The 20,795-nt window shown below is 58.7% G+C and overlaps 1 protein-coding gene across 4 annotated transcripts in view; it reads right to left on the reverse strand.

Annotated features, from left to right (window-relative positions):
* Window positions 1-2,849: 2,849 nt before the first annotated feature.
* NFIC (nuclear factor I C) overlaps window positions 2,850-20,795 on the reverse strand; it is a 58,814-nt gene continuing 40,868 nt past the window's right edge. The window contains exons 5-11 of one of the 4 annotated variants that reach the window (XM_082836012.1): window positions 20,638-20,761; window positions 19,880-20,004; window positions 12,501-12,626; window positions 10,123-10,307; window positions 9,393-9,540; window positions 7,314-7,399; window positions 2,850-3,102 (exon numbers count right to left, since the gene is read on the reverse strand). In XM_082836012.1, coding sequence (XP_082692138.1) covers window positions 3,085-3,102; window positions 7,314-7,399; window positions 9,393-9,540; window positions 10,123-10,307; window positions 12,501-12,626; window positions 19,880-20,004; window positions 20,638-20,761 — 812 coding nt within the window. In that variant the 3' untranslated portion in view covers window positions 2,850-3,084. The remainder of the gene's footprint in view (window positions 3,103-7,313; window positions 7,400-9,392; window positions 9,541-10,122; window positions 10,308-12,500; window positions 12,627-19,879; window positions 20,005-20,637; window positions 20,762-20,795) is intronic. The other 3 variants (XM_082836011.1, XM_082836013.1, XM_082836014.1) reach the window with 3 other exon arrangements.

Consider the following 20,795-nt stretch of genomic DNA (forward strand, 5'->3'; position numbering starts at 1 on the left):
CGGGGGCAGTCTGGCTGTCGGCAGGGCGGCCACCCCACGGGCGGACCGCATGGGTCGCGGGTGCATGCGTGGCGTCTGGGGGGCTGGCCTGTGGCCCAGTGAGGGGAGAAGCCCTTGCCCGGTGTCAGGGGACACCCCTGAGGTCTGTCCGCCAGCCTCTGTGGGCAGGGGATTCGGAAACAACCCCTCTGGAGACCGAGGGTGGGGCTGGGGGGCGTCGCAGAGCACCAGGGGGCACCCCCAATGCAGCAGGAGACATGGAGACGCGGCCAAGGGTGGGCTGGGGGGAGGGCAAACCGTGGGGCGATTGTTCCGTGGATCGCTGATTTTTAAGCATGTGATTTTTTTTTTAGCAATGTGATTTTTTTTTAATTCTTAATTTTTTTTTTTACAAATAGAAATACATCCCTTTTCAATTTTTACTTTTTATTTCATGTCATTGCTTTGTCTTTTTTTTTTTTAACTACACGAGCAGTGCATGCAGCTATCTGTGTGCGCTGATATTGTTTAAAGGTAATACTTATTTTTGGAAGGCAAGGCACATCATGTGGTAGAAAATTTCGTGCAAATTAGGAAACATGGAATTTTTTTTTAAGGTTTTTTTTTTTTTTGTATCTTTTTTTTTTTCTTTTAAAGAGGAGGAGGTGGAGGGGGAGGGCTGGGGGAGGGCTGGGGGAGGGAGATAGAGCTAGTATCATTCGCCATGCAGTTTCAGCCGCCGCGAGCTGACGTCAGGAGCCAGGTCACAGGAATCCTCGACTAAGCACCATGCAAAGTTAGGTTGCTGGGGGCTGCCAGGTGCCCCCTCCCCTCCCCCACCTACCCGCACCCTAAGGTTCCCGGCTGAGAAGCTTCCGGATACCCCAACTACACAACCCCCTGCTCTCCTGGAGAGCGGCCCACGCTTTGGTCCCCAACAGCCACCCGGTGGAGGGGCCCTGGGGACAGAGGGACGGACCAAGGGTTCTTGAACCCCTCCGGACAGCGGGAGTGGGGCTGGTGGGGAAGGGTCTGCGGGGGAGGGGGCGTTTCTCTTTATGATCGAGTGGGTTCGCCAAGCCCCTTGGGCTGGTTTGGGAGGAGGAAAGTCTGGTGTCTGGGGAGGTGGGGGGAGGCTGGCCGGGCCCGGGGCACCGGGGTTTCACCGGGAGAGGGAGGGGAGGGCCAGGCTGGGAGCAGGTGAAGCGGAGGCCTGCCCAGGGCCATGGCTTAGGCCTGGGCCCGGGGATGGAGGTCAGGATTCCCCAGCGCCAGGCATGGAGGAGGCCAGTTGGGGCTCAGACGGATGGGCCGGGAGGGGTCCTTGTGTTTGGGCCTGGTGACCCTAGAACACCTAACACCCCCTCCCAGGCTCCCCCCCCCAAGATGGCCATCCCGGGGTGGAGGCATGGATGGGGCCGGGCAGCTGGGGTGAGGGGACACCCGGTGGCCCCAGATTTAGTGTTTTTGGAGCGGCTCAACGGAAAATGTTTAGCAGATGGGAGGCCCCCTACAAGGCTGCAGGAAGCCCCGAGGCGCTGACCCTCCCTGCCCCCAGCCAGAGCCCCCTGCCCTGTCCAGGCACATGTGGACTGCACCCAGCCTGGCCTTCTCTCCTTCTGGCGGCCCAGCTGCGATGCACCTCCCGGCTGTGCCCCACTTCGGCGGGGGGTGGGGGGATGAAAGTGCAAACCGTGGTCCCCCTTTGGGCCGGGAGGCACCAGGGAGGGGGTGTCGCTCCAGGATGTAAGGCACTGGCAGAGGAGGCGTTGGCGGGGGGCACACCGCCTTCCCCAGATCCCACCCCCGTGCCCCAGCACGGCAGGACGCTGGGGGGATGCCCAGCTCTGCCCCTTGGGCCCACTGGGCGGGTTCCCATCGCTCTAGCTCTGAGGGGGGCATAGCAATGAGGGGTCAGCAACTGGAGGGGCCGGGTTACGGGGGAGGAGGCTGGAGGATGCCCACGGCCACTCGCTTCCCAGCTGGACAAAGGGGGGGGGGCGGGCGGTGGGAATCAGGCACTTAAACCACTCGCTCTCACCTCCCACACCTCCACAGGCTAAGCGGGGTGGTGGGGTCCTCCCCATTCAGGGCTTGGGTGGATGGAGAGTCCAGAACAGCCCCGGGCCCCTCCGCTCCACCGCCCCCAGCCCCCTCCTCGGAAAGTGCATTTCTTACAGTGTGTGCAACGCGGGGCCCTCCCCCGGGGACTGGGGTGCGCTAGGGTGGCCTCCTATGCCTTGGGGGGGGGGCGGGCTGGGGGTCATTTGCATAGAGATGTCTCCCAAACCGGGCCGGCGCGCACAGGGCTTCACCAAAGACCGAGTCCCCGGCGCGCTCTGGGGTGGGGAGGGTGGGGGGCGGAGACGTCCACAACCGCGGGGCACTCCTGAGAGAGTATTGGCCATGCGTCCTTGTCCCCCGGCGATGCCCGGGGTCTCCCCGCAACCCTCTTCTGCCCCTGTCGCACCCCTGCCCACCCCAGCCTCCGCGGTGCCCTCTGCTGCCTGCCGCCGGGGTCCTCGCCGGCCCCCCGGGGGCTGCCTCCCCACTTGGCAAACACTGTCCCGGTGGCAGTGGCGATGGGGGCGCGCGGGAGAGGCGGCCTCGCTGGGTGTCCTGCCCCGTCGGCTGGGCACGGGCACCAGGCTGCGCTCACCTGGTCCAGGGCGGAGGTGGGGGCAGCCGGCCCTCCCAGAGCAGCAGCGAGAGGAGATGAATAACTTAGGACGCCCCGAGCGCCCGCTCCCAGGGGCAGTGGGGCCTGGCCCTCCAGTCCGGTCCGTCCGGCCGCGGCATCCCGAGAGTCCGAAGCGTTGCCATCTTTACCTTTTATCTTCTTGGTTGGGTGGGTTTATTTTTATGTGTGGTTTTCTTTTGTTTTTGTTTTTTTCCCGTTTGTCTTTTTTTTTTCTCCTTTTTTTTTCTTTTTTCTTTTCCTCCTGTGTGTTATGTGTCTGTGTGTTTTGTCTTTCGGCCGGGCTGGGAGTCAGCGGGGTGTTCCTGCTTGCTCTAGCTTGCCACCGAAAACGTGGGCCGGGGGCCGGCTGTGCGGCTCCCCGCGATTCCCGGGACGAAGGAGCAGGGCGTGGGAAGAAATCTTTCTTATCCCAGATACCAGGACTGGGTGGCCCGAGGGGGACACAGAGAAAGAGAAAGAGAGAGAAGGAGAGAGATGGGGGGTCAGGCTCCGCCAGCCACTGCCCATACCCACTGAGGCCCCCCTACCCCCTGGGACCTGGGACCTCTGTCTCCCCTCTCCCAGACCTGGCATAACCGGCTGGGTGACCCTGGGCAAGTGACTCTGCCCCTAAGCAGAGCTGCTAGATAAACCTCAGGATGTACAGTGACGTCTGGATTCTAGATAAACTACGGATAAACCTGTTAATATAAGTCCATCTCATGCAACTTTTGGGATATACTGAGGCTAAAAAAAATTTATTATTTCTTTTCAATCCTTTATCTGGAATTGAAATCTACCCGAGCATTCTGTGGTTTTGTTTGCTAAATCCGGCAACCTCACCCCCGTACCTCATTGCCCTGAGTATAAAATAGGGGAGGGGATCTGCCCACCTTGTCCGCAGAGGGTGACATTTTCCCATTTAACGGTTCCCCCAGAACCCCCATGAAAGAGGGACTACTGCCCCCCGACCCCGTTTTGCAGTGAAGAAAACCGGGGCTCAGAGGGGTGAGGTAACTTGCCCAAGCCCACCAGCGTGGGAGGGGAGAAGCCAGAATTCGAACTCAGGCCCGAGAGGCCTCAGTCCTCGCCTGTCCCCCTGCCTGGGGCTGACCCCTTAGCCTGGCCTTTGAGGGGGTCATGACTCCTACTTTCCAGCGGGGGGGACTGAGGCTCTGGGTCAGGTGGCCAGGTCTGCACGGACAGCTCTGGCCTGGGTCTCCACAGGGAAGCCGCTGTACAGACCCTTCCCCTGGAAATGCATCCTATTCGCCTGTGTGGGGCGGGCCTGGGGGTAGGTAACCCCCAGCCCCACCCCTCTGGGGTCACAGCAGCGCTGCTCCTCCGCCCCCTGCTGTAAATCAATCGCGCCCCCTCCAACCAGGCCACCCCGCAGCCGCTGGGCCATCCCATCGAACTGGCGCCATGGCTCCCAGCCCCCCACCTCCAGCCAAGTTCAAGTTCATCTTGGCCATTACCTCATGTCTGGTTTCCGTTGGCAACCAGACAGATTCTGGGCGTGACCCTCCCTGGTGGTGGCTGGCCTCCCCTAGGCCCTTCCTCCCTGCCTCCTCCCCTCCTAGGCTCTCTGCCCATAGCAGTGGGGGGGGGGGGGGCACCCTCAACTCAACATCGTCCCCCATCAGCTGAGGGGGAGACAGAGGCCACGCGGTGCCAGTAGTGAGTTCTGGGCTCTTCTGGCATCCCCCTGGCCTGGCTGGAGCCACCAGTGTGGCTTTGGGCATGTGGCTTAAATTCCTCTGGCCCTCGGTTTGCTCATCTGCTGAATGGGCGTGATGGGCAAAGAGCTTCTGGTGTAAAATGCTCGGCCGGGTGGACCCCTTCACACAGCGGAGGGGGCGGGGGTGTCAGAGTCCACAAGAGCCCCACTCTGGGGGTCAAAGTGATGGATGCCTCAGGACTGGGGGGACTGATGGTGAGAGACGGGGGTGGAGGGGATGAAGAAGGTGGGCAATCGATCAGGGAGAGATCAACCGACATGGATTGGGGGAGGGGCGCTGATTGAGGGGAGAGGCTATTGATCAGGGGGCAAGGCACTGACTGTGGCGAGGGCAGGAGATGGAAGGGCAGGTGGTGCGGGGAGAGAAGCCGCTGCAGGCTGCGGGGCAGGGGCCGGGGGTGGGGGCAGAGGAAAGCCAACCGGCCAGGAATAACGAAGGCGGAGGAAGTGCTGACTGGGCCAGAAAGGAGAGGCCTCTGGGCTCCGAGCCCTTTGCAAAGGGGCTCCAAGAGCGGGGAGCGGGTCTCACGGCCCCTTCCTCCCACCCTTCCCTCCTTCCAGGGTCTGCCGGGGGTGGGGGGCTGAACCCACCGGGGGACTTGGGTGCCCTTAGTCCAGGGACCCGTGGTCCTGCCTGCGTGGTGCTGGCGGGGTCCTCCACCAGACCCAGATGGGGGGCCTTGCCTTTTCCATAAGCCTTGGGGTCTCTCATCCGTCTGTCACCTTCTGTGCCACCCTCCCCCACCAGCCCCACGAAGTTCTTTCCAACTCCCAGCCCTGGCTGTGCTCCTCCCTCCCTCTCATCCCTTCAGTGGCTCCCTTCGGCCCCCAGGCCAAAGCCCACATTTGAGGTCTTCCACAGGCTCTTCCTTCAGGCTGTTTCCCCATCATTTCCAGCCCTTGGCAGTGCTGATGCCCCTGCCTGGACACCCTACTCTACCTGACACCAGGCTCTCACCCCTCCCCACCCAGGCAGGGCCCTGGATGCGCCCCCCTGACCCTCAGGCTCCTCCACAGCCCCAGACCCACTCTCTCTGGGTCCCCAGCGGGGCCTGCTGGCCAAGGGGGGTGGTGACCAAAGGTGCCGCCCTCCCCGGCACCTTGGTTTCCCTCCCCTTGCAGGCCATTGGCTCCGGGTGGTCCCCCGTCCCCCCATGCAGGGGTTGACAATGGGGTGGGGGGGAGGCTGGGGAAGGGTTAAGAGGCCAGGGCCCCCTCCCTGTCACTTTTATTAGCTTTGCTTTCTGCAGCAATTAGGACATTCCCAGCCTCCAGCGGGGAGGGCTGTCAAGTGGGGGTGGGAGAGGCAACGCCTGGCTCCCTGAGCACCGGGGGGCAGGGGTGTCTAGGCCGGGACAGAACCCAAAACTCAAGGCGGGGAATCCTGGGGCCGCCCCAGCTCGGTGGGTAGCACTGACCAAGTGACCCCCTCTGTCTGGATCCTGGCTGGGGCTCTGTAAAGCAGGACACTTACAGTTTGGGTGTGCGAGGGTGTGTGGGGTGGTCTTGGCCTTTCAGTGCCCTTTCTGGGTAAAATTGGTCCCCTAATGCTCCAGACCCTTCAAAGACTCCCAGGAGGTGCCCAAGGCCAGAAGAAGAGACAGGTTCAGAGCTCCCCGCAGTTAGCCCTGGTGCCCTGACCCCAGCACCCCCAGCTAAAGTCTGGGCAGGGAGGGAGGGGGATAGCCAGGTCCTGCCCACCCACTCTGTCCCCCTGAGCTGCCAGCAGCAACCTGGCCAGCCTCAGATGGTCGCCAGGGGTCCAGGCTGTGCTGGATGGTCAGCATGGCTGATTCTGGTCTCATCCTCGTCTCCACCGCCTCCCCACGCCTCCCCATGAACTCCACTGCGGGGGACCCTCCCAAAGTGGCTTGAGGATTCGAACCTGACCCCTGGGGACCCCACAAAGCCCCATACTCTATGGCTCTGGGGATTTGGAGATGCTGGGCAGCCCTGAAGAGGTTTCTCTGTGTGTCTGGGCCTCACTGGGCCTGGGGCAGCTGGTGACGCCCTCTGGCTGTTTTATGTCCCGTGACCCCCTCCCCAACACGCACCAGGGAGCACGGCTCTGGGGTCCAGCCACCACCCTTGAACACCCCCTGCCAACACACTCCCGGCTTGCACGCAACACAGATGTGGACCCTGGCCCAAAGGCGGGTGTCGGGGACACGTGGGCAGGGGCTGAGGCCACCTCCCACCCCGAGAGAAGCTGGGAGCCATGAGTCTCAGTTCCAGACCCATCAAGGCTCTGCCCTGCACTGCTGTGCAGCCTCAGACAACTCACTCCTCCTCTCTGAGCCTCCTCGTCTCGTCCTCAGCCAGCCTCACGCCCCCCACCCTGGTGCACACTCAGCTGCAGTGATGCTAAGCCCGCCTCTGCCGCCCCACTCCCACTTCGCAGGCTGGAGCCAGGGGTGGGGGCTTGCATGTCCTACCAGGAGGCCCCGCCCCCTGCCATGGGCTGCCTCAGTCTCCCACCTGCCCCTGGTGTCCTGGGGTCCTCTGGCACCCCCTACCCTCCCTCTCCTGTGGTCCCTCCCTCCGGCCGGCGTGGGAGGGGATGCAGGCTGGGGGGTTGAAAGCCTGGGCTGACGCGCTGTGTGATCCTGGGCAAATCCCCTTGCCTCTGCGAGCCTCAGTCTTCCCATAGGTACAAATGGGGCCAGGGCGGTGAAAATCCCAGCCCACAGCAGCTCTGCCAGGAGTGTCCCCTGGCAGGATTTGGGGCCATACCACGTCCCCGGGCGTGGGCTCGAGGCCCTGGAAGGGGCTGGGAGGCTGGCCACCGTGCCAGGGGTGCGGCTGGCGGGGGCGGCACGGGACCCAGCAGGCCGGCCTCTCCCTGCGCGCCCAGGCCGGCCCCTCTGCCCTGCCCCTCCCACCCCCCCCACCAGCCGGCCTCTTGGCCCCTACCTGTGCCTGATAAATGCCCGTTGGATCCCTTGGTCCTAATCCCACAAAGGAACGGTTTGCAGGGGACGTGCCGGGCGTAGAGTAGGCTGCGGGGAGGAGAGAGACCGAAAGCCCGTTAGCGCGGGGGCGACGCGGGAGCACCAGAGAGGGTGGCCGCTGCCCAGGGTCACACAGCCGGGCCTTCATACCCAGCAGCCGGTGCCTCCGAGCTTGCCGCCCTCCCCCGATGGTCCAGGCACCCCGAAAAGCCCACGGTCTCGGGCCCCCGGGGTCACGCGGGCAGGTGTCTGCTGAGAGGGTAGGTGCAGGACGAAAGTTTCATAATCCAGAAACCGCCTGTGAATTATTCAGTGTTCCACTGCCTGGTCCATCCTGCTCCTGCGGCCTGCATCCCGCCGCGTGGGGGGCCATGAATTATTGAGGGAGTTTTATTTATTAATTTCCCTCCTGGAGAGGGCATGGGGAAGGCTGCGTGTGTGCACATATATATATATGAGATTATATTTTAATCGCACTATGTTTTGCTGGTGAGTGAATGATTCGCAACCCAGGCTGGGGAGGGGACAGGGGTGGCGGGAGGGTCCCCGTGTGGTCTCCACCAGAGCGCAGATAAGTGGGAGGTGGTGAGGCTTGGGGGATTTGGGGGTGGGGACTGGGAAGCAGGCTGCACCTGCAGTTCAGAAGCCGGTGCAGAGGAAGGAGAAGAAATCCATGTTTCTCCCTCGTCTATTAAGCGTCACTGTAAGCCAGGCACTGGGCACTATCCCATTTTAACCCTCGGCAGCCTCAACGCGGCAGACGTGAACATTATGCCCATTTCACAGATGAGAAAGCAGGGAGAGTAGGTGAAGACCAGCGCCGCTTGCCGACTCTGTCCTCTGCACCCGGCCTCCCGCTAAATGTTCTCCCTGATCTATTGCACTGACTCACTCGCCACCACCCTCTGGTGACTCTCCCATTTTGCGGCTGAGAAAACTGAGGCTCAGAGAGGGGAGGACGTTTGCCTAAGGTTACACAGGGAGCGAGATGCAGGGGCAGGATTGCAACCCAGTGCCCTGTGCTCCATCATGGTGTTTGGAGAAAGCCCGTCTGCACGTGAGGCTGCCCCGGGTCTCGGCAGGCAGTGGATGCTGGGGAAGAAATACTGGGGTGCTGCATGCGGGGAGGGGGGCCGATGGGGCCCAGATGGGAGGGCTGGCCCCTCCTGCTTGGGTGGGGTGAGGAATCTCATCTGGGGAGCGAGGGAGAGACACCCAAAGAGGAAGGGGATTTGGGGAGAGGCTGGGGGCAGAGCCACCACTGATGGGGTAGATAGACCCCAGGATGGGAATTCTAGGAACCTCTTCCCAGCCTGGAGCAGCCCTGGACTGGGGTTGGGGGTGGCGGGGGAGGGGGAGGTGCCCTGGGGGCTGGTGAGCCGTAATCTGGAGCCACATCCAGAGGGTGGAAAGTTCTAGAAGGTTAGGAGACCAAGCCAGGGTCTCCCACCAGGCTACCACCTGGACCCACATCCAGAGAGCAGAAAGTTATAGAAGGCGAGGCAGCCAACCCAGGGCCTCCTGGGGTCAGGTGGGCAGGCAGGGTGTGTCCTGTCTAAAGATGTGGCCCAGCCCAGGTTACCAGCAGGAACAGGGCCCACTGGGGCCAGTTCCCCCGGAGAATCCGGAACTGTGGAATTTCTATGTGAGATGTCCTGATTTTAAAGCCACCATCACCACAACAGATTCTCATTTTCCTCAGGCAAAAGGCTTCTGGGGGCCGGGTCGGGCCCTCCCACCTCCACTTTGAGATCTTCACCCACTGCCAGCTGCTTGTTGCACGGAAGAGGGTTTAGAGGCCCAGAGGGGGGACACGGGGGCCCCAGGCCGCTCGGCCAATGGGGGCGGACCCCAGACTTGCCCCTGGCCATCCCCTCAGGCTGCCTTGGCCCTGTGTGGACCTGACCACGTGGGCCCCAGGCCTCCATCTGGGGACCCACCAAACTCGCCGGTACCCACCGGGCTGGGCCTGAGACCCCGACCCCAGAGGCAGGGCCGGGGAGGGGAGGGGCCCCTCGGGGACGCCTTCCCGGGTGCTTACAGGGCGAGGTCGGCGACGAGCTTCCTCCCTCGGAGGTGGGTTTGGTGGCGGGGGGGAGCGCCAGCCGCGGCAGCCCGGGGGGCGGGGGTGCCAGCATCTGAGCGGAAATGCAGTGACTGGACATTTTGAGCTGGCCACTTCCACTTAACTGGGGGGAACAGAGAGACAGGTGGTTAAGGCGGCGGGCGCCCCTCCGCCTCGGGCTGCCGTCCACCCCGGGGCTGTGGACCGGCCTGGTGGGCACGGCCGGGACGAGTTTGGTGGGTGCCCGGTGCTCGCCTGACCCCGCAGGCCTCCAGCATCCTGGGATCGCCATGCCTTCCCTGCCTCCTCAGGCTACTGTGTACCCACTGGCTTTCCTTCCACGCCTCCTAAACAGCATCGCTGGACCTCATGGGCGGCCTAGACGCATCTCCCCGCATTTGCCGCGAGTACGCATTCATTCATCCACCACCTCGCCCGCGGTTCCCAGATCTGAAAGGCTCTGGACACCAAAAGCTTTGGTGGAAGTCTGGCCAAAGGCGGCCTGAGCTCAGCCGTAACCGTGTTTGATTTGGGGGCTTCCTAGAATACCGTCCGCTCAGACATCTGCAAAAGCCTGAATTCCCACCCGGTCTGGCTCCAGGGGCTGTGGACCCCGCCGTTTGTAAAACAGAAGCTGCCCTGGCGGAGGAAGGGCTGCCTGACACTCGCGCCAGGGCCCCAGGGAGGTCGTGCCCCCCAAACTCACCGGTCCAGGCTGCTGACTGGCCGGATCGCAGGCCAGCGACACGAGATCTTTGAGCGGGTCCTGGGGGTTGAGGTGAGGTGGGTAGCGGATGGCCGTGTGCGGGAAGTAGGTGGAGGCCGTCTGGGGCAAGATGGACGTGGTGGGGAAGTGCAGGGCCGAGGACGGGTGAGGGCTCCGGGCGATCCCTGTGGAGAGGAGGGGGGCAGTGGTCACCAGGGGCTCCCGCCAGGCCGCCCTGTCTCCGAGTGACTGTGTTTGTGGGTGTGCGTCACGCCCACGCTGCGGCACCTTTAATAATACGAATATGTGGCGGCCCAGTGGCATCTGCCACGACCAGGCCCTGCTGTCATTTACACGCCCGGATTCAATGAACCTACTGTGACCCCACAGAGTTCTGGCGTCACCCCTTGGAGCACTTTTATTTTTATTTTTTTAAATTTATTTATTTTTGGCTTGCAGGATCTTAGTTCCCCTACCAGGGATTGAACCTGAGCCCTCGGAAGTGAAATCGCTGAGTCCTAACCACTGGACCGCCAGGGAATTCCCATCACGTCTTTTTTTAAGACAGAGGATGGGGGCTTCCCTGGTGGCGCAGTGGTTGAGAATCTGCCTGCTAATGCAGGGGACACGGGTTCGAACCCTGGTCTGGCAGGATCCCACATGCCGCGGAGCAACTAAGCCCGTGCGCCACAACTACTGAGCCTGCGCATCTGGAGCCTGTGCTCCACAATAAGAGAGGCCGCGATAGTGAGAGGCCCGCGCACTGCGATGAAGAGTGGCCCCCACTTGCCACAACTAGAGAAAGCCCTCGCACAGAAATGAAGACCCAACACAGCCCAAAATAAATAAGCTAATTAATTAATTAATTTAAAAAAAATCAGAGAGAACATTTCCCGGCTGTGGTCAGAGGAAGTCATGACTACTGAATAAAAATTAAAAAAAAAAGACAGAGGATGACCATGGCTCTCAGAGGGAATCTCCTCTGCCCCAGCCACAGAGCAAGCAGGTGGCAGACCCAGGGTTCGAGCCCAGCCTGACTGGCCACACCCTGACCCGGGGCTTGGCTAACTCTTTCCATAAATGGCTGGTGGGTCAATATATTTTTTTAATTGAGATACTATTTGCACACTATAAAGTCCATGCTTCTAAAGTGTACAATTCACTGTGTTTTTTTAGCACATTCACAGAGCTGTATGACCATCACTACAATCTCTTTTAGAACATTCTCATCTCCCTGAAAGGAAACCCCGTCCCCATTAGCACCACCCCTAGCCCCTGACAACCAGGAAGCCATTCTCTGTCTGTGGATTTCCCATCAATGGAATCACCCGCTGTGTGTCCTTCTGTGTCTGGCTTCTCTCACTGAACATTGTGGTCTCAAGGTCCATCCACGTTGTAGCGAGTGTCCGTGCTTCACCCCTTTTCATGGCTGAGTAATATTCCAGTGTGGTATTTGCTTGTTTTTTTTCTTTTTCTAAACAAGTCAGTGACTTTTACTATATTCACTTCGTAATTCCAGAACCAGTTCACTGCCCCCAAAAGAAGCCCTGTGTCCACTAGTGGTCACTCCCCCTTCCTCTCTCTCTAGCCCCTGGCCAGACAGTAACTACTTTTGGCTTTCCAGGCCATAGGGTCTCTGATGCAGCTACTCAACTCTGCCCTTGTTGCCTGAAAGCCACCACAGATGACATGTAAACAGATGGGTGTGGCCCTCCGCCAATAAAACTTTATTTACAAGAACGGTGGCAATTGGGGGGCCTGCTTGGCCGGCTCCTAGTCTAAACTGTTGTGCTGTTTTGATGTTTGCCTCTGCCCTGTATGTGTATTTGCCCTTGTATGGAACTAAATCATCATTATCACAACCAAGGGGCAACAGGTGACATTCAAGCTCTTATTTAACTCATTCTGATTTAACTCATTCGGTCCTATGGACAGCCCTGGGAGGGGGACGTTTATGAGCCCAGTGGACGGGTGACGGGCTCAGCTCACACCCCACACTGTGAGCGTGGTACTTCCTGTCTGTGTGGCTGAGATTTCCCGTACCCCTGTGTGGCCTGTGTGTGTCCTTCTGGGTGCCTGCCTCCTGTTGCGGCCATTCCGCCCCGGGGTCCGTTGGTGGGTCGCTTGAGTATGACACATGGGGAGCAGGTTGAGGGGTGAGTCCCGGGCTGCACCTCCATGTACAGAAGGGGAAACTGAGGCCCCAAAAGAGTCAGGCCCCGGTGCTCTCTACCATGGCAGCTGCAGGCTTTCCTGCCCGGGTGGGAGGCTACAGCAATAGGACTCGTGGTCAGACGGCCGGTGGGACTTCCCCGGCCATAAGTGGCCTGGTTAGAGGGCTCAGCCGCCCCTCCCCGCCCGGGGCCCGCAGTGCTCACCACTGTGCACGGCGATGACGGGCCGGTGGTGCTGGGTGAAGCTGGAGAGGCGGGGCGAGTCCTGGGGAGACGGACTGTTGAAAGGGGACTTGTCCATCTCTGTTTTCTTCACCGGGGATGAGATGCCTGCGGGGAGGGCCAGAGGGTCAAGGGCCGGCAGGCAGGGTTATTCCACTCCCAGGACCCCTGCACCTCCCTGCAGAGCCCCTGCCCCCCCTTCTCCCAGCAACCCATGGATGAGGGGCTGGGAGCCCATTGTAAGGAGGGGCAAACCAAGGCTGAGAGCTGGGAAGGGGGCCGCCCAGGGTCACACGGCCCACGGGAGGAGAAGTCTGACGCCACACGGGCCCCTGGACGACAGAGTCCGGCCCCCACCTTCTCTCCTTCCAGACATAAGTCGGCTCAGGGCTGCCCCCTGCCCCCCAGGGACACCAGAGCCCTGGAGAAGGCCGCAGGGTGGGCAGAGGATTGGTTCAAAGCCCCAAAGCCCAAGTGGCTCTGTGCTTGTGGCCTCCCAACGATCCTTACCCGGGGGTACAGAACCTTCCCTGTAGGGTCATCGTGAGTATTAAATGCAATACAACATGTAAAGCCGTTAGATCAGGGCCTGGCACACACCCACGCACTGGAATTACTTGCTGCCATTCCTCTGCAGACGGGGGTCTCACTATCTACCCCGGTGGCCCTGGGGAACCCAGAAGGTCTCCAGCTCGGCCTCAATGAATAAAAGGTGTAAAATGGGCACATCCAGCCTCCGTGGAGGCCGTGGCACAGAATGGATGCTGGCTAAGGAGGAGCCTTGTCACGACATGGAAGACGGACCCCAGAGATGCGGGGCACACGTCCGCCCTGAAGAACCATGAATGCCCCCCGCCTGCCTCCCTGCATCCCACCCCCCACTCCCACCCCCCTCTGCAGAGGCTTTTTCTAGTGACAGCAAAGGATGACGATGTGTCTGAAAAAAGGCAGAGTCCTTGGCCTGGCCCCTTCTCTGGAATTGGGCTCTGGGGTTAAGTGGGGATCTGGAGACAGACATGTTTAGGAATTGTTTTAAAATCCATTTTACAGTGAAACGCACCCACTGAGGCCCACAGTGGATTCACACATGGTGAGGGTTGTTTTTTTTTTTAAAATAGTTTTTATTGGAGTCTAGTTGATGTACAATGCTGTGTTAGCTTCAGGTGCACAGCAAAGTGAATCAGTTATACGCATACATATATCCTCTTTTTAAGATTCCTTTCCCACATAGGTCACCACAGAGTACTAAGTGGAGTTCCCTGTGCTACACGGCAGGTCCCTATTAGCCAGGTTTTTTTTTTTTTTTTTTTTTTTTTTTTTTTTTGCGGTACGCGGGCCTCTCACTGTTGTAGCCTCTCCCGTTTGCGGAGCACAGGCTCCGGACGCGCAGGCTCAGCAGCCATGGCTCACGGGCCCGGCCGCTCCGCGGCATGTGGGATCCTCCCGGACCGGGGCACGAACCCGTGTCCCCTGCATCGGCAGGCGGACTCTCAACCACCGTGCCACCAGGGAAGCCCTTAGCCAGGTATTTTATACAGAGTAGTGTGTATGTGTCAATCCCAATCTCCCAATTTACCCTCCCTCTCCCTTGCCCCCCGGCAACCATAAGATTCTTTCCTACATCTGTGACTCTACTTCTGTTTTGTAAATAAGTTCGTTTGTACCATTTTTTTTTTTAGATGCCACACATAAGCGATATCATGTGATACTTGTCTTTCTCTGACTTACTTCACCCAGTATGACAGTCTCTAGGGACACACTGCCTGCCACCCCGCAGAAGGTATCCTCTCACGCTGCACGCATCAGGGCCGGGGTCATCCTCTGTGGGTCGTCCTCGGCGCCGTGGGGCGTGGTGCAGCCTCCCTGGCTCCACCCACGCGACGCCAGGAGCACCCCCAGTCATGACAACCATAGATGTCCCCAGACATGGCTCAGTGTCCCCTGGGGCACAGCCGCCCCAGTTAGGACCCCTGCCCTCCTCCGAGGCCCGCTACCACTGTTTCTGGGGTCTCGGGTTGATGGTTCTGTGAGTGGGCATCTGCGTGGGTCCCCAGGGCTGTCCCACCTGCGATGCTGCTGCATTCCCCCCACCCCTACTGTGGCATTTCCATGTGGGGTGCTTTCATTCTCTGCGATGGCACGGCCAGGGGTGAGCCAGCTCTGGGAACCAGCCCCCCGATGGGCACTCAGGCCACCATCTGCTTTTGCTGTTACAGACGCTGCTGCCCTGGTCGGCTCTGGGTGCGCATCAGCGTGTGAGCGGGGGAGCGTGTCCTGGGATGCAGTTGGCGGCCCAGAGGGACCTGGCAGCCAAGCGGGGCCTTGGGTGCAGGCCCGGGCTTTCCCAGGGACAGGAGGAGCTGGTGGCATCCAGGGCAGCCGGCAGGGAGGAGGCTGGCCCTGCTGTGTGTGCGTGCGTGCGTGCGTGAGTGCGTGTTTGTGTTGGGCTCCCGGCTGGCTCAGGGCTGCAGGGGGAATGAGGTTACGGCGGTCAGACGCTCACTTAGGATTTCCTAGAACAGCCTGTCCTGGATGGAAATAGCCCGGCGTGGACCCTGCCCCCAGCTGCACCTCCGTAGGCCCTTCTAGAGCTTCCTGAGATGGGGCCTTTGGGAGCCAGGGTCCAGGAGGGGGGCGGGGGGCGCCCGGCGCTGCAAGAAAGAGTCACTCTCCTGCCTGCGTTCCTGCATCTGAACAAACATGCTGGGAACGGCCCCACGTGAGCAACCGATGTTGGTTAACACAGTGCCCATACGTGCCCCATCAAAGCACGCGTCTCTCCATTTAACAGGCGTGCCCTTGACCTCCCCGATCCGAGTGGCCATCTTTCTGATTAACATACATATCTCCACGTAAGCGTCAGGCACCCCTACGTCCCCCGTCGAAGACACAAACCTTAACGGACGCACGTGCCTGTAGGTGCCCACCCCCAAGTATCTTTCCACTTGCCTGTCACACGTGCCTGTCTGTTCCCCGTTTAAGCACATACGCTTCATCTAACAGGTGGGCCTGTACATCCCCCATCTGAGCACCCACCCGTCTGCTTGACAAAGTAGCCTGTCCCCCTGCAGTGCCAGCTCCCCTGGGGGGCCCACTGCAGGCAACCACTGGGTCTCCAGGGCCCGGAACACAGGGTGGGGGCAGAGAGTGTGCGGAGTGTACAGGTGGGTGGACGGAGCGCAGTTCTGCTGGGATTGGCCACCACTCACTGGACACTTAACACGTGGGATGGCCTCCCCCACTACCCCCAGCACTGCTGACACCGGTCATCCTCAGTGGGCCCATCCTGGGTGCTGTGGGGTGTGGAGCAGTGTCCCTGGTCCCACCCACTGGATGCCAGGAGCCCCCCAGTCATGATGGCCGGAGACGTCCCGGACACCGCCCAGTGTCTTCTGGGGGCAGAACTGACCCTCTGGGAGGTCCTGGGGAGCCAAGAAGTGGTGGAGCTGGGATTCAAAGGCAACTCTGTAACTCCTCAGGCCACGCTCTGCCACCCCCTCCTGCCCTCCAAGTTCAGAAAGAGATGGGGGGAGAGGAGAGAGGTTGGAGTTCCCTGCTTCACTCCATATAATAACTGCCTGTGGGAGGCCCATGTCCCCTGGGGGAGGGCCACAGAAGCAGCAAGAGCGAAGCACTCTGGGACCCCCTTTCTGCCCCGCTTGGCTGGGTAATCAGGGAAGGCCTTGGGAGGATGTGGCCAGGAGGATAAAGGGCACTCCTGGTGCTCCTGGCCCGGGCACGGAAGGGGCAAAGGGCTGGAAGCTGGTGTATGGGGTCTGAGAGATGTGGCTGCAGGGGTCTTGCCTGGGCGGGGCTGGCAAGATTTCCCCCAGGCCTCTGCCCCTCCAGGGCACCGGAGTGAGAAGGCTGGGGCTGGGGGGTTAGCTGGGCGCTGCCCATGGTGGCCACAGTGGAGGAAGGGAGAGAGTACTCTAATCAGCTTAACCCCCTTAATGAACAGCTAATTGGGGACTGTCTAGACAGGAAGCCAGGGGAAACCAGGAAGAGGAGAAAAAGGAGGAGAAGGATGGGCAGGAAGGGGAAGAAGAGGGAGGGAGAAGAGAGGGAGGAAAAGATAGAATTCATATCTCCCTACGAGCCTGTGAGCACCCGGAAGGCAGGGGAAGGCACACACTAGAGGTTTGTACTGAGACTCCCACAGAAGGGAGTGAGTCTGCCATCACCTGAGGCAACCAATGGGAGCTATAGGAGGACTGACCCCCTCTGGCATTCCCTTCCAGCTCTGTGATTTCCCCATCACACGCCAGAAGCTGGTACAGGCTTCCTCTTTGTCCTCCCCCATCATGGCCACTTTATTCTCAGTGTAGGAAGGTTGGATCAAGCCCCAGTGACTCTCTCTAGCATTTCCTTCCTTTTAAAATTTTGTTTTTCTTTTTTGAGCATCCTGAATTGAATGCTGGGTTATTTCCAGCCTTTCTCTTTTTCCAATTAAAGCTATAATTTTTCCTCTCAGGGCTGCTGTGGCTACATCAGCACAGGCTGTCTTTCAGCTCCAAGTAGTATTCATTTTATATGTAGACAACCTCTTCAATCACAGTGTTAGTGAGAGGTGCTTTTGAGTTCCCAGTCAGTAAATGATAGGGCAGAAGTTAACTGTCTCCCAATATCTGCTTTATCCTTCTTCCTTAGTAACAGAACCCTTGATGTGAGATGGGCACATAATTGACCCAAATAAGATTACATTTCCCAGCATCCTTTGCAGCAGAGTATGGCCTTAGGACTAACTCAGGGGCCCAGAGATAAGCAGAAGGGGTAAGTGCATCTTCTGAAAATTATTCTTAAAGGGAGAGGACATGCCCAGACTTGACCCTTCTTTCCTGCTGGCTGGAAAGCAGACATGATGGCTGGAGCTCCAGCAGTTATCTTGGACCATGAGGTAGGAATGAAAACCACATTCAGTGGCACATAAGGCAGGAGACTGAGTCCCTCACATCACACTTGCCCAGGGCGGCTGATGGCTGGACATTTATTTGTGAGAGAAATGCACTTCCTTTTGTATTTTCTGTTATCTACAATCAGACTTAAAGCTTACTGAATACAGGTATTTATAGAGACAAACTTTAGAAAGATAGGGAACCCACAGAGACAGAACCGTAGAGACACTCTGACCCATAAATTAAAGCCTAGGGCTTCCCTGGTGGCGCAGTGGTTGGGAGTCTGCCTGCCGATGCAGGAGACATGGGTTCGTGCCCCGGTACGGGAGGATCCCACATGCCGCGGAGCGGCTGGGCCCGTGAGCCACGGCCGCTGAGCCTGCGCGTCTGCAGCCTGTGCTCCGCAACAGGAGAGGCCACGACAGTGAGAGGCCCGTGTGCCGCAAAAAAAAAAAAAAAAAAAAAAAAAAAAGTTAAAGCCTAATAAATAGAGAGGTCCTCCCAGCATTAAATACCTGGGAACCCACAATGAGGAAGAGGGAGGAGGCTTGGGACCTCAAATGTCACAACCAGCTGTGTTAGAGACCGATTCCAAGAGATGGGAATTTTATAAAGACGTGAACACCAAAGAAACTCTCCTGTTTCCTGGTCACTTATGTGCCAGGTGGTTACTTAAGTCACATTCTATCGTGTCCTCCTTCCAACTCTCCAAAAGAATGATGGTTTTCATCACTCCCACTTTGAAGATGAGGCAACCGAGGCTCAGAGATGTTAAGTCACCTGCCCAAGGTTACACAGCCCACACACCACACAGCCAAAGACAGAGCCGGGATTTGAACCCTGGTCTCTCTGATGCCTGAACCTGCCCTCTTTCTCTCTCTCTCTCTCTCTCTCTCTCTTTCTTTCTTTTATTGAAGAAGAGTTGATTTACAATAATTCAGGTATACAGCAAAATGTTTCAGTTCCATATATGTAAGTATATATATATGTGTGTGTGTACATATATATATATATATATCAGATTCTTTTCTGTTATAGTGAACCTGCCCTCTTAATTGTAATGTTATGTTGCTCTTCAAGAATCCTATAGGTATGGCACTTTGTATAGACAGATCTTTATAAGAAATCAGACTCTACAGGGAAGAGGGAAAGAGGAGGAGGGGGAGAGAAGAAAACAAATCCTAAGGTATACTGGGTACCTATTATATGCCAGGCCTGTTTTAGGGACATCAAATGCATTAATTCACTTAATCCCCACAATAAACCTATGGGGTGGGTACTGCAGGTATTAACACCCCCATTTTACAGATGAAGAAGCCGAGGCGCAGAGAGGTGGGGTCACCAGGAAGCTGCAAGGGCTGGGGGACTCGAGTGTCCATGTTCATAACCACTAGGCTATACGGTGGGGTGAACCCTTGTTAAGGGATAAGGGACCGGGTAGAGACATGCTTCTAAAGCTGGGGGGCACAGACCCCGCTGAGAATCTGAGGAATGCCAGGGGCATCCTCCCCACAGGCTCCTCTGCAAACCATTTCCTTTAAGTGCAACGCTGGCCCACTGAAGAGCAGAATCTTAAGGTGAAAGGGATTTTTTTTTTTTTTTTTGCCCGCGCGGCGCGTCTTGCGTGATCTTAGTTCCCCTACCAGGGATTGAATCCGGGCCACAGCAGTGGTGAAAGCACCGAGTCCTAACCACTGGACCACCAGGGACTTCCCAGAAAGGGATTCTTTAGATGAGAACCTTGTGATGGAGATGGAAACTCCAAAGAAGGGAAATCTTTGGAGAATGCCGTTAGGGAGACGGTAAGTAAGCAAAGAATCAGAAGGAGCCAGCACTCAACAGAAAAAAGCTTCTACGGAACTGCGGACCCTACAGAACAGGAGCCCCATGAAACAGACACTCTGGAGAGGACCCTATGAAGACAGAACAGCAACAAGAAAATCTACCAGGAAAAGGATGCTATAAGAAAAGAGGCGGGGCTCCTACGGAACTGGACTCACAGAGAGCAAGATCCCATGGAGATGGGAATCTTGCAAAAAAAAAAAAAAAAAAAGGACTACAGGGAGGACCCCAGTGGAAAGGTAATCCACGTATCAGGACGCTGTAGGTGAGCGTCTACGGCAGACCCGAGGATGAAGCACCCTGTTGATCAGAATCGCTACTGAGTCAATTCTGTATAGCAGGAACCCCACAGAGATGGGCCGTTAACAGGCGGAGGGCAGGAAAGTCGAGCAAGGGATAATCTCCATCCTCCCCGGCCAGAGCGGAACCGAAGAGCTCCGGGAACGCGAACCCGGACTTTACTTCCAACCACGCGCAGCCCGCGAGACTACAATTCCCAGGAGGCCCCGTGGCTCCAGGCCGACTCTCCGCCCCGGGGTGCCCGCGCAGTGCCTGCCGGCACACGTAGTCACTGTCGCGGTAACCCAGACCGGAAGGTCGGTCAGCCCCCGCCGCCAGCCCCACCTCCTTCCATGTCCTCCGTCCAGTTGCGGCTGCTACTCGTGGGAGAGCTGGGCGAGGTGTAGTAATCGCCGCCGGGGCTCGTGTCCACGTCTTCCTCCATCGAGCCCGATTTGTGCCGCTTGCTCCTAAGGGGCGAGGAAGGAAGCCAGCAGACCGGTTACCACGGAGACGGGCCCGGCGGGCTTTGCTACTTCCGGCTCTTAGGGGAAGGGCGAGGAGGGTGCTATCGCGAGACGTCACGCCAGCCACGGACTTTCGGCTGCTTCTCAGATGACATCCGCTTTAACCTGCCCATCACTTGGGTGGGACACCTGGGGCCAGGGGCAGGGAGGGACTCAGCAAAGGGCCAAGCTAGCAAGCTAGCAGAGTGGAGACTAAAGCCCTGAAAGCCTGGCTGATCGCTTGACCTACTGTAATCCTCAGAACAACCTGGTAGGATTATGATCCCACTTAGCAGGTGAGGAAACCGAGGCAAACAGAATGTGACCCGCTCACAATCACACAGCATATCTCAGCAAGAACCGATGTCTGTGTTCTCATGGAGTCGCAGGGGCTAGGCCTGTAGGACTCGAGGCTGTGGGAGCCCGGCGTGGGATGTCAGGGCTGGGGAAAGAGTCACTTGGGGGCTGGGTTTTGAAAGATGAGTAAGAGTTTCCCAGGTAGAACGTGAAAACAGGGAGAGGAATGAACCAGCTGGGGCCAGATGGAGGTGGGGGGGGGGGCGTGAGGTGCCCAGAGGTGGGGCCCCGGGGACATACCCGCTGGAGGATGTGCTGGGTAGCGTTCTTCTCATGCCGGTGCTGGCTGGATTTAGGTCATATGCCAGGTGTCCCTGCAGCTCCCCCAGGGAGAAGTTGGGTCCTGTTCCAGTCACCACAGGTGCTGTGGAGGGCGACAGAGAGGAGGATGAGGGAGG

This window comes from Leucopleurus acutus (genome assembly GCF_964270905.1).
Source record: "Leucopleurus acutus genome assembly, chromosome: 3".
NCBI classification, from domain to species: Eukaryota; Metazoa; Chordata; class Mammalia; order Artiodactyla; family Delphinidae; genus Leucopleurus; species Leucopleurus acutus.